Source organism: Galeopterus variegatus, unplaced genomic scaffold (genome assembly GCF_000696425.1).
Source record: "Galeopterus variegatus unplaced genomic scaffold, G_variegatus-3.0.2 Scaffold82, whole genome shotgun sequence".
In the NCBI taxonomy this organism is placed as follows: Eukaryota; Metazoa; Chordata; class Mammalia; order Dermoptera; family Cynocephalidae; genus Galeopterus; species Galeopterus variegatus.
The window spans coordinates 1,143,969-1,156,488 of record NW_007726193.1 but is presented as its reverse complement, the minus strand read 5'-3'; the positions used below and the strand labels follow the sequence as shown (position 1 = coordinate 1,156,488).

At 40.2% G+C, this 12,520-nt stretch overlaps 1 protein-coding gene across 1 annotated transcript in view; it reads right to left on the bottom strand.

The window, feature by feature from the left end:
* Nucleotides 1-297: 297 nt before the first annotated feature.
* The window catches only part of PDHA1 (pyruvate dehydrogenase (lipoamide) alpha 1), a 13,571-nt gene continuing 1,348 nt past the window's right edge, over nucleotides 298-12,520 (bottom strand). Inside the window, exons 2-11 of the mRNA XM_008580012.1 lie at nucleotides 9,070-9,129; nucleotides 8,360-8,533; nucleotides 7,417-7,543; nucleotides 6,603-6,694; nucleotides 5,904-5,996; nucleotides 4,948-5,103; nucleotides 4,704-4,775; nucleotides 2,866-2,933; nucleotides 1,185-1,293; nucleotides 298-616 (exon numbers count right to left, since the gene is read on the bottom strand). Of these exons, the coding sequence (XP_008578234.1) occupies nucleotides 452-616; nucleotides 1,185-1,293; nucleotides 2,866-2,933; nucleotides 4,704-4,775; nucleotides 4,948-5,103; nucleotides 5,904-5,996; nucleotides 6,603-6,694; nucleotides 7,417-7,543; nucleotides 8,360-8,533; nucleotides 9,070-9,129 (1,116 nt within the window). The 3' untranslated portion in view covers nucleotides 298-451. The remainder of the gene's footprint in view (nucleotides 617-1,184; nucleotides 1,294-2,865; nucleotides 2,934-4,703; nucleotides 4,776-4,947; nucleotides 5,104-5,903; nucleotides 5,997-6,602; nucleotides 6,695-7,416; nucleotides 7,544-8,359; nucleotides 8,534-9,069; nucleotides 9,130-12,520) is intronic.

Sequence of the window (12,520 nt, the reverse complement as noted above, 5' to 3'; positions counted from 1 at the left end):
ACGCTCCCGGGGGTGGTAGGGCGGGTGCCATCCTACCACATTGGACATAAGACTACTTGTGGGGGCCAGGTCAGTGCAAATACGCCTCTGTGTGGGACACAGCAACGATCCCTCAGGGGAATGATCGCCTCCCACAAGGTGGCAGGGTTGGAGCAGGCATACAAGGAATTGTTCTTCCTTTTTTAGTAACTAGCGAGTATTTGTTAGAAGTATATAACAAAAGCAAATAGAACTATCTTAAAATATTCACACTAAATACTGACGCACATCTTTCAATGCAACAATGTACAAACCGCATGCAATTACTATCCCTTTAATCTACATAGTATTTCATCTTAATGAGTTTACAAGCCTTGTTTTCTGGGGTTTATTCCTCCTTAAAGTTGAGAATGGAACACAAAGAGTTCCTTACAGTTGCTTGTGACGAACACCCACTGCATGCGGCCTCCTGTTAACTGACGGACTTAAACTTGATCCACTGATTGGCACCGCGAACTTCAAAAGGTGGATCACTGGAGTAGATGTGATAGCCTAGTTCCTCCAGAGGCGGCTCTGGATCAGCTGTGGCAAACTGGGCAGCATCCTCAATTTCTTTCCTCACTTCAACATCAATTTCCTACAAATCAGATCACAGTACAAAAGATTGTTGAGTAAACAGTAGCCCAGATACAGTGACTAGAGTTCTACTCAGAACCTGTTGCTAGTTTAATTAGAAGTAGTAACAGTTGCTCATTTTGAAGATTTTAAATAAATGACAAAATTATACAGGAAGATTTTGGAGTACAGACTTCAATATTTTAAAAAAAAAATAGATATATCCCAGAGACTATTTACAAATTAAAAAGCCAAAGTACATTTTTAGGAAAAAACAACTGTGCTATTGGGGGCTTACAGGCTTTGTCAATATGATTAATTGATGTCCTGTGACAGTACATATTTTATTTACTTAGGTAGTTCAATGCCCACCAAATCTTAAGAACAATACTGCAATTTTGAGTAGAAGAACCTAAAAGAACAGCCCTATGGGATTTCAGAATTAATTATGCCCCATCACATCACTTTCTGGGCTTGGACAAACTCACCCATGACTCTGGCCACCCAGGGGTGGCAACTTTTTGTGTGGAGGAAAAACTGATTGCTCAGAAAGGACAGCCAACCTTTAAAACCAGCAAGAGCAACTGTACCTTCAACTCTTCAACACTGGCAAGGTTGCTGTTCACCATTCTATCCTTGAGAAGCATAATAGGGTCACTCTTACTTCTCACTTCCTGAATTTCTTCTCGTGTCCGGTAACTGTAGGGAAGGAAATGTAGGAACAGACAGGTAAGAATGGTTCCATTAGAGCAAATACAGCTCTGTGAAATACAGAAGGATGCTTCTGAACCGCAGGGGAACATCGATACCTATGTCATCATGGGAGTGGCAGAGTTATACTTTCAAAACACAAGAATGCACCTTACAGTCTGTAAGAGCTGCTTACAGCTTTCATAGAAAACTGTACACTGGCAATTCACATGGCTTCTCCAGCGTGCTGACAACAGGGGCCAAGCTTTTGTTTGCTTCTTTGATCTGGATGTAAATGTGTCACCTGTTCCACCTCTTTGGGCTCCTAAATTCTACATGGGTGGGGGCAGTGGAGATGGTTTGTGTGTGGTGATAATTATAGACTTTAAGCCATCAGAATGCCAAACAGGAAATACGTATGCCTTTCTCCCTTAAGACCCCAAAGCAACACGGCCGGCAAAAACTTAGATAACAGGTTGTCCAATTCTTGATTCTATAGTACAGTACAGTCATCCCTCACTATCTTTGGGGGATTGCTTCTAGTACCAACCCCCCCATACCAAAATCTGCAGATGCTCAAGACCCTGATATAAAATGGCATATCTTCACATAACCTACACACATCCTCCCGCATACTTTAAACCATCTCTAGATTTCTTATAATACCTACTACAGTATAAATGCTATGTAAATAGTTTTTATACTATTCTGTTTAAGGAATGACAAGAAAAAGTCTGTACATGCTCAGTACAGAAATTTTTTTCCAAATATTTCCTATTGGCGGTTGGTTGAATCCACGGATGTGTAACCTATGGATATGGAGGACCGACTATGCATTCTCTTCCTACATCAAGTAACACTACAAGCAAGGGCACTACAATTTTTTAAATGGTAAAATTAGACAACATGCATTTTTCCATATAATTTGCGCTCTGTACCATTTTCCCTCAGAAGTCCATTCTACAGACCAAGCCTTGTTTGATTAAATCGACTTCTTTCAAATTGGGTTGAACCTGGGATTGCAGAATTACATGCCAGAGCTACTAAGTGAAAAAGTAGAACTCATATCTTCCCAGTGTAAAGTAGCTTTTTTGATTGATATACTTCAACTTATTGAACACCATGTGTGCCAATTAGCTTCTCCAGACCAGCCAGAACATTTCCAAATTCGATTCTCTTCAGGTAAAGTATGCCATGCATGAATCTGGGGTAATGCCTACAAAAGCTAAATGTCCCCACAAATACTATTCTACCATCAGACCTATTTTATGTAAGTTTCCCTTTGCAACAAAGTTATATAATGCCTTTTTTAAAATCACTGCTCATGCTAACACTTACATACTATATATTGTAGGGATTTTCAGAATGCTTTCTATATTGGAACCAGTTTATTAGGAGGCACTTCTTTCAAACTAATACTCAAATAATTACATGACCCCAACAAAACTAATTCCACGAATGAAGCTAACTTATTTGGCTTCAAAAGCAAATGATGAAAACCTTTGCTTTTTCATGTGAGTAGCACCATTCACAGACCACCACCCACTCTGGAAACCACACTCTGATCTCCCATGACCATACCTGACCCCAGGATCACTCATACTGTGTCCATGGTAACGGTAGGTCTGCAGCTCCATCAGGATGGGTCCCTAAAACGGAAGTCACAGGTGATTAGGTAAGAATGGCATGCCAACAACCCACGGCCTCCAGTGCACACCAGCACCAACGTGTTCTCAGCAGATCTCCTTGTCAAGAATTTCTTATCAGTTGACTGACAACCTATCTGTTCTTGCCTCTAGCCCCTATTTATAGCACGTTTCATCCTCGTTTTTAACAGGAACTTACTAAAGCAATCTGCCAACTGCTTGTTTTGAATGACAAAGGCAATGAGCATGTTACAGAGCCCACTGGCATTAGTTAGGTAGATTTCCACCTCATGCAGTGTTTCGTAGGGGCTGGCAACCAGTCCTGCTTCCCACAGATCTCACTAGTGTGTAACAGAGCTGGCAGGCACTGACACCCTGTAGTACCTAAAGCCCATGGCTCTGCTGGGAGTCTGGCAAGCCAGCTGTGCATCGCCACAAGCCCACTTCCAGAAGATGGCTCTGAAAGCCGAGGGCAGGGGCTGGATGGAGGATCCCTGGTAGTGTGGTGTTGCAATTAAAAGGGGGGGCTGGGCCAGGGGTGGAGCTGGGTCCGAGTCCAAGTGCTTGGGTGCCAATCCAGGCTCTAAGACATAGTAGCCTAATCCATATCAACCCCTCAGTAACTGTCAATTATTCTTTTTATGTCATCCAGTAGCCATCTGGAGGCACACTGTATTTGGCTGGTAGTGATAGGGAGTTTCCAGACCCTCCCCTAATTCCAAGATCAGGCTTTGGTCAGGTTGAAAAAGTCAACATGTTCTATAAACCACTGACGGTGTTTCCACCCAGGTTTGGACCCCACATGTTCTTTCCAGGAACTGGGAGAGATGGGACAATACCCACCACCCGCCTGGCTCCTCAGTCTTGGAGTCTTGATGTGGACTGTTCAGCCTAAAGCAGTCAACCAGTCATCTTAGTCCTGCTCTAGTTTATTTTCTGTAGCTTAATGTCACTGCACTTCCCACCCTGCTTCCCTCCCTCCTTCCTTTCAGACATTTTTATCATTGCTAGCCACATCTGACTTGCATTACTGCCCAACCATATACACACATGGGATGTCATGGAAAGAGAAACCTTGAGAGCATGCTTTCCGAGCTGGAGAACACTGATTTAGGGAGAACAACTATTAAATCTATCCTAGCAATAAAGGAACTTAACCACTTTGTGAGCCAATCTCACTGTTCCCCTCTTCCTCCTTGCCATACACTGAAAGAAGGTTTAGACCTAAACCAGCAACACTAACCACACTATTGAGTTTGTATAAAACAAACTTATATTGAATGCCTACCATATGAGGGGTCTTCAAAAAGTAAATGGAAAGATGCATGTTATCTTTTAATTGTATTTTTCCACAAACTTTCTGAAGTACCTACGTATGAGCAAAGTTCTATGCTGAGCATTGTGGGGATCCCCAATCTGTTCACTCAAGGGGCTTATGATTAATGTGGGGGTGGGGCAGAAGCACATAATGAACCAAACCAAAAGGAAAAATAGACTGTTGTGATGAAGAGAGGGGCAAAATGCTGAGGAAGCACTTAGAAGAAGATTGCCCCCAAGTGGGAGAGACGTGGCATGTTTCTCAGGAGGTGAGCTACCCAGACCATGCCATTGACTTGACTGAACTCTGCTTTGATCTTACATGCCTCAATTAGCAGCTAGCCCTGAATAGCTGTCATAGGCACATGGGAAGCATTCTTTTAACTCTGAGAGAGAGAAATATCATTAGAAATTTTTAGCCTAGAGGCCTACATGAAAGTCTTCAGAGAGTCTTACCTTCCCAGATCTACAATAGGCAGCTGCAAACCTTGTCGCCTCTCGGACACACAAGATATCCATTCCATCTACCTGTTAATAACCGTGGAAGAGGCACAGCATAAATTAAACTGTCCAAAACCATTTACATTTACATGACCTGTTCCTGCATAAGAAAATGAAACTCTTCAATTATTGTCAAGGTTATGTAAAAGGGCATCTGGCTGAGAGGGCACAGCCCTGGCTCTATGATGGGTGTCCTTACCCTCAGCCCAGGAATAAAATCGCCTCTTTTGTAGTAATCAGTGCTGGCTGCCGCTCTCTCAACAGATGTTCCCATTCCATAGCGGTTATTCTCACAGATGAAAATGCAAGGTAATTTCCACAAAGCTGCCATATTGTAAGCTTCAAATATCTGACCCTGGAAGTATTTATAAAAAGTTCAAGTGGTTTCATTGTGCTTATTTCTCTAAACTTCATCATGCATAACAGTTGCTGTTCTACCTGGCACAGAAAGCTTTCATAAAGGATGAAAAGCAGCATCTTCTAAAACCAAGCTTTTGGTGATGAGGGAAAGGAGCGTGTGCGTTGGGGGCTCGGGAGGAGCAGCAGGCATCGTGCTCTTGCAACTAAGAGAAGTGACAACCCACGTACCACCACTTGTTTCTCTGGGGCCCTGCTACTTGTACAGAATACACTGGAAAAAAGATCAACACGTAAAGGTGTGTGGCTACCTAGTTTTGTGCTTTATTGTGTATGAGGTCCACTGGCTAACCAGAGTGAACTAGCGTCTGAGAATCAGCATCTACAACAGGGCCTCACAGAGTGCCACCCACAGACTGGTGACTACTTGGACCATGACAGGAGAAGCACAAAAACTAAGAGTCAGGGCTCAGACACTATTACAGGAATTTGGCATTGCCCTGGCATCCAAGAGAATGAGTCTGTATATTACAGTATTGGTTTGAAAAAGGTTAGAAAGTAAGCAAACAAACAAAAAACAGCCCTTCACCACAGGAACATGCCCCTATAAAGCTCTTGTGAAACATCATGGTGAGAAATAAACCTGTAATCCAGCCATAAAACCAAATCGTAACTTGCCACGTGAACTGCTATCTCAACTAGTAAGCAATATACTACCTCTTTACAAACTCAACTGTGAATATGTAACACTTTGGAAATAAAACTTTGTTATTAGAAAATTAAGAGACATGCACTTACCTGATTAGCAGCGCCATCGCCATATAAAGTCAGACAGACCTCATCTTTTCCATTATACTTACAGGCCAGGGCAATCCCAGCTCCCAGGGGCACCTAACATCAAGGACGACCAAGAAAAGAACCACAGAAATCCATGAGGGGGGATATTAATGCTCTGAATTTTACTTTGAACACAGAATCTTAATGTATTAGAAAGTAAATGAAACAATGTAGATATGTTTATACTATTAATTCTTCATCATTCACTAACTGATGAGAACAAGGAGGACTCCATAATGACAGAAGTCGGCTTCAGATTATTACTAGGCCCCTGAGATCCTATCACCTGCCTCCTCTAGTTTGGCACCAGTGTTAGCATTGCCCAGGAGCAGGGAGAGGTAGGGCAAAGTTGATTTGATAAAGCAACTAATGTGCTGACAGAGAAAAAAGGATGAAAGTATAGCTCCACTGCTAGAGGCTCTTGCTTACTTATAAAACATAACATAATAAACATCTAAAAGGAAAAACTTTAAATCACCATCCAAATCTACTTATTAATTGCTCAAATGGAAGGGTATGAAGCAACAGGTCTCTAAAAGCAAACCAAGCCCCTGAAGTACTGAAATACTTCAGAGAGAAGTTGTCTGGGGGGCTGAAAGTTTTTGAAGACATGGGCCAAGGCCCACCCTAAGGAAGCATGCAGTCCCCATCCCTGACTACCTGAGCTCCGACGATGCCATTGCCCCCGTAGAAGTTCTTGGCATACATATGCATCGATCCTCCTTTCCCTTTAGCACAACCGCCTCTTCGCCCTAGAAATGGCAGAACATACACAAATGCATCAGAAACCAAACATACAAAGTACACGCAACCATACCCCAAGTATTTACTCCAAGGCTCAACCATTAGAGCTCAGAGGCCAAGTCAATCATCTAAGCATCTGTCCCTCTGTGTAAACATATGTTCCTCTTTGTCTCCCTGTCCTTTTATAAGGAAGGTTAGACTAGTCCCATGTCCTTGACCTTTCCAACCTTTCCTACTTGCTAATCACTTGGTTGCCTTCAGATGTTAGTGTGGTACCCTGGACCTTTTTTTTTTTTCCTGCCATTTACAAATAACTTCCGACTTCTACACTGGTACACTAAATAGTTCAAGAGTTAAGGGACAAAGAACATGGGAATAAGAAGAGTCCCAGAATCTACAGTGCACACCATGAGTGCTTCAACCTAACTTACTTTCTGTGACTGTGAGATTTCTGTTGGCATGCTTAAGTGATAACAAACCCTATTCTGATTTTATAGCTCTAAACTTTTTCAAACTTTTACCTAAGGGGCCAGATGACTTCACAAATGATCATTTACTCAAAAGCACAACAGAGGTACCAGAGCACCAAACCAGAGAATTTGGGGGTTTTTTTGTTTTGTTTTGTTTTTTAACTCAAAAAGGTTTACTATTAACTCATAACAGTTAGCATCTTAATGGAAGATATTTAGAAACTTAATTCACTCACTTCCCCTTTCTACAAATACCAAACCTGTAAGCTCTGCAAGAATTTCTCGGACAGAAAGGCCCCGTGTGAAGGTAAAGCCGTGAGCCCGATAGGCTGTGATGAGATGGTCCGTGGGATTTATGCCGGCCTCCAGGCCCACACAGCAAGCTTCCTGTGTCAGAAGAAGAAACCATGAGGCAATACAATACATGTTTCTGGATGAAAAGATTTCCTACACTGTTATGAAACATTTGGGCTAGTAGAACTCATCATTAATAACCACAGAAAGTGGCTACTTTTCATCAAAAACTGAGGTGAGGGTAAGGCCCAAACCAGAAGCCATAAACAGGCAACCCATGGATGTGCTGTTTCCTTTAGCTTGTACAGTGATTTAAAAAAATTCCTGAATTAGATGTCAACATTAAAATATTGGGGTGATGTCACATGAAAACAGACTTCTGTCTTCTTTTGGAGAAACGAACAATAGGGAACATTAGCCCCTACTTCCACATGGCACCAGCTGGCTGGAACCAAGTCACGGCGTCCCGTCTGGGTGGGTCATGCCCGTCCCCGTGCATAACTAGTCCCTGTCGCCCTTCTGTGTGTTTTGTATACCTGGCCTTCTTCGCTCATTTATTCTACTTGGCTGGACCCTGTACATATTTGAATTTGTAACCCTTTGCCTAAACCCACAAAACAAAAAACAAGCAAAATAACACTTTCTCCCAAAAGTGTTTTACAGTACAAGTGATCACAATGCCAGAAAGTTTTAAAACAGTAAAACTCTAAGAACAGGTATAGGAAATTGACAATGTTATGTATGAATGAGTTCTTTAGCCCAAGCTTCAGAGTGGGGTTTGGCTTTATAATTTTTATTCTAAAATACCAGTCTCAAATCCTTCTGACACATAAGACAGGGTAAAAACCAATACATACAAACTACTTAAATACCTAAATGACACAGTTTTATTACAAGCCTACCACGCACCTGACCATCACACAAGTGACAGAAACCACGGATAATTTTCTGTTTATACAGCTGATCTGCCTTTAACTCCATTCGGCGTACAGTCTGCATCATCCTGTAGTATTTCAGTCCGTCCTCCCTCGTGAGCACTGTCGTGACGGGAGGGCCCTCTTCCAGCCGGTGAAGGTCACATTTCTGAAATGGAGTAAGGCAGTTATCTTCTAGTTACTACACTGCAGACTCAAAGATCAAACTCCACTGAAATAATACTTGAAAAACAGCATAGGGGCATATCAGAAATGCTTCATATATTGCTTCTGATTCCTTAAATCTACAAACCTCACCATGCAATGGGGTAGGGTTTGGGGGGAAGAAAATCTTTCTAAGATGATTTTTACTGAAGAACCCTAGCAGTAACTGAGTTATAGGTTGAAAGATGAGCTTTTGAAGAAACATCTAAGAATCTTCTTACTCAGTGTTTCATTGAATCACAATCTAAACTCTGGAGTAAGTTTTTATTTTTTCTTAGGCCCCCCTCCCCCCAAGAAATACCAGCAAGCTGCTAAGAATAATAAATTCTAATTTTTGTTAAACTTCTCTGAACCTTTGCTTCTGGAATATTTGGAAGAAAATGATGAAAAAACATGAATATCAAAATATTCTAAAGGTAAAACTGTATGTCAGAATATACCCATGGAAAAATTATTAACACAAAGTAAAACACCTCCTACCTTAATTTCAAATGTAGCATCATTTGCAAAATTACGGGATGCCACCAGCACTCTGCTTGCCTTGAAATACAAAAATATACAGATAAATCAGTACTTTTTTTATTATTGGTTATTTTGGAAAGTCATTATTATTATTAATCAGTTATCAGGATGCAGTCATGGAACTTTAATAAGCCCTAACATTCATGGGCTTCTCTTGCATTCTGCTCACTATGGTGGTATCTTCCTTGTTTTCCAAAATGAATCCATACTTTGGCCAAAGAAACATAATCGTATCTCCATCTGAGGGCAAACAGCCAAAGAGAAAGATGGCAAAAACCAAACCCATCCACTTAGTCACTTTGTTTTGAAAGAAATTATAGTGAGACTATAAGGAAATTAATGGCTAAATTGAAGAGACCAGATAATCTGTGGGCTTTGTTTATTTATGCTATTCTTAGCCAGAACCAGATACCGATCATTTTGGGCAAGCTAAAGTTTCACTTTCAAAATTATACTTCAAGTCCATCATCAGATGAGTGGATATGGAAAATGTGGTATAGCTACACAATGGAATACTACTGTGCTATAAAAAAGTATGAAATACTGCCATTTGCAACAACATGGATGGACTTAGAAAAAATTATATTAAGTGAAATAAGTCAGGCACAAAAAGAGAAATATCACATGTTCTCACTTATTTATGGGAGCTAAAAATAAATAAATAAATAAATACACAAACAAATGGGGGCACGGGGAAGAAGACACAACAATCACAGTTCCTTGAACTTGTTAAGACAAGTGAACAGATATGATGTTGATGGAGGGGGAAGAGGGAGGGGGGACGGAGGATTCGGTAAAGGGACATGAAAATCAACTACATTGTATATTGATAAAATAAAATATTTTAAAATTATACTTCAAATAAAACTATGATTTAATCCCAATTCCAGGCAAACCAGTTTTTTGTGAAATGGATCTGTAAGAAAAAAACATTTTAAACTACTCCAAGTATGAGATAAATACATTGGTGAGAAACCTACAAGATGTAAGAAAGATATTTAGTACTCTCTGACTTAAAAACAATGAATTTGAGCTGGATACTTTATAACTTGAATAGCCCAAGTCTTGGGTAGACTCCTCCTGAAGCCCCAGAAAAGAGAAATATTCTTTAAACAGTGTTCTCTTGATGGTTGGGTGGCTGTCACTGCTTGCAGGTAAAAAGCTAAGGGAAATTATTCCTTTCCACTATTACAATTGAACATACCTGCTCACAGCAAAAGTATTCTGTGTGATGGCTATGGGTCAGGTTAGACCACAAAAATTTAACCAATTAGTATTACTGTACTATTTTAGACACTTTCTGCCACGTTTTCCCACAGAGACATGTAAAACAGCATGATTTCTTTCATGGAGACTTGAAGCATATTCATCAGATCCCATAAAAAGCACGTCTGATGTGTTCATACAGTGTATTACCCTACCACCCAACTTCTAGCACTGGACTTGATCTTGGTGAGAAGAGTTAAAACTGACCTGCAAGTGTGCCTCCGCGTGTAGAAGCCAACAGGCAGAAAGCTAATATCTATTTATCTCTTCATCAGTCAAAAGGCCATTATCTGATAAAGCCAACAAATGAAGATAATGACATTGCTGGAGGAAAAAAGTTTAAATACCAGGAATAAATGCTTCAGTTAAGTTAGAGGTAGAGCGAGTCCACTAATACATCTCAGAATAAGTGAAGAAAATTTAGGAATTTGGGAAGAAGTAAAGCTGAGAGGGGTGAAATGAATGTGTTACTTTTGGCAGTTAACAGATTATTTGGTTGAGCCGGAAATATTTATTGTATTACAAAGTAAATTTCCAGATACAACTACAGAAACTGCAGTGTTTGGAAGGACTTACAAGTAGAGACCAAACCAGCCAGGCAACAGTAACAGAGAAGAGGTAAATTTTTCTTAATCCTAAAGTCAAAACAATGAGGAATGATATGATAGTGCTATGTAATAAAGAGCAAAAAGTTAAGGGCAAAGATTATGACTGCCAGAAAGCTACTTAGATACTTTCTTCCTGTGTTTCGTTATTATGAATCTCAAAAAGAAAAAGAACCACTGATATAATGGGTGAAAGGAACAAAGTTAAAGAAGCTGAAAGTCCTATCAGAAGTGTGAGCGTATAGTAATTTTTAACTCTGAGATTGTTAAAAAGATAACTTCACCATTCATTTTCTCTGGAAAGCCATAAAAAGATTCTCTGCTAAATGGAATTCCTCTTTAACAGAGACCATGAACAACTCATCCGAATTTTGAAAAATAAAAAATTTAAGTTCCTAAATACATGGAAATCATTCAAGTGAAAAAGAAAAAATATTTCAAAAATTCCAGATTCCACCAGTGTAAATGAAAGATCTTACCTACTTCTTAAAAAGCCAAAAAAACACTGGTAGTAAAGATCTCACAAAAGGAGGAGTCGGGCTGGTGGGTTAGCTCAGTTGGTTAGAGTGTGGTGTTATAACACCAAGGTCAAGGATTCTGATACCCAAACCAGCTAGTAGCCAAAAAAAATAAATAAAGGAAAGGAGGAGTCATAACACAAATACAAACGATAAGACATAATGCAACTCAGTAAGAATTCTGAAAACTATCAACCTCATTCAAAAATGAAATCACAATCTTGTGATACATTTTAAAGTTTCACACCAAACACTGTAACAAGAGAATGGCAATCTATAGCCTGAGATAAATCTCCATACCTCCCTGGTTTTAAGAGGGGGAGAAAAAAACAAGAGAGATTTAAAAATGAAAAGGGAAAAAACATGCAGAGTGCAGAGTCCTGGGAGATAAGATAGGGGGATTAATTTTAGACAGAAGTGTCACAGCCATCAAACTAACTTCCAAACCTTGCCCACTTCACTGAGTATCACACAGATAGTTCGATTCTAGTTATACAAGTTTGCCTAATTTGGGTGAGCCTCTGCCTATTTATTGTGAGGATTTTTTTTTTTGTCGTTTTCGTGTCCGGTAAGGGGATCACAACCCTTGGTGGCCGGCCAGTCCTATACAGGATCCGATCCCGCGGTGGGAGCGTCGCCGCACTCCCAGCGCCGCACTCTCCCAAGTGTGCCACGGGGCCGGCTCTGTGAGGATTTTTTTTAAGACTTATATGCAAAAATGTCTTTTTACATGTATAACATAAAAATGTAAAAACCTTCATCTATTTTATATTATTTATACTTAGTAAAAAGACATGCATTAAGTATGAAAAATTACAAAATATAAAGAGTTGATGTGTTAAAGTCTATTACTCCACGCTTTAAAAAGATAAAGGCAAAAGCCTTAGTTCTCACTGTCTTTAGAAGCTTCAGGAATGGTTCCTAATTAATTAGCTCATGACAAGTACAGTTGCACAGAAAACTCCTAATTATCCCAAGAGTTTACACCTCCTATTGGGAAAATACCTGAGGGCTCCCCCC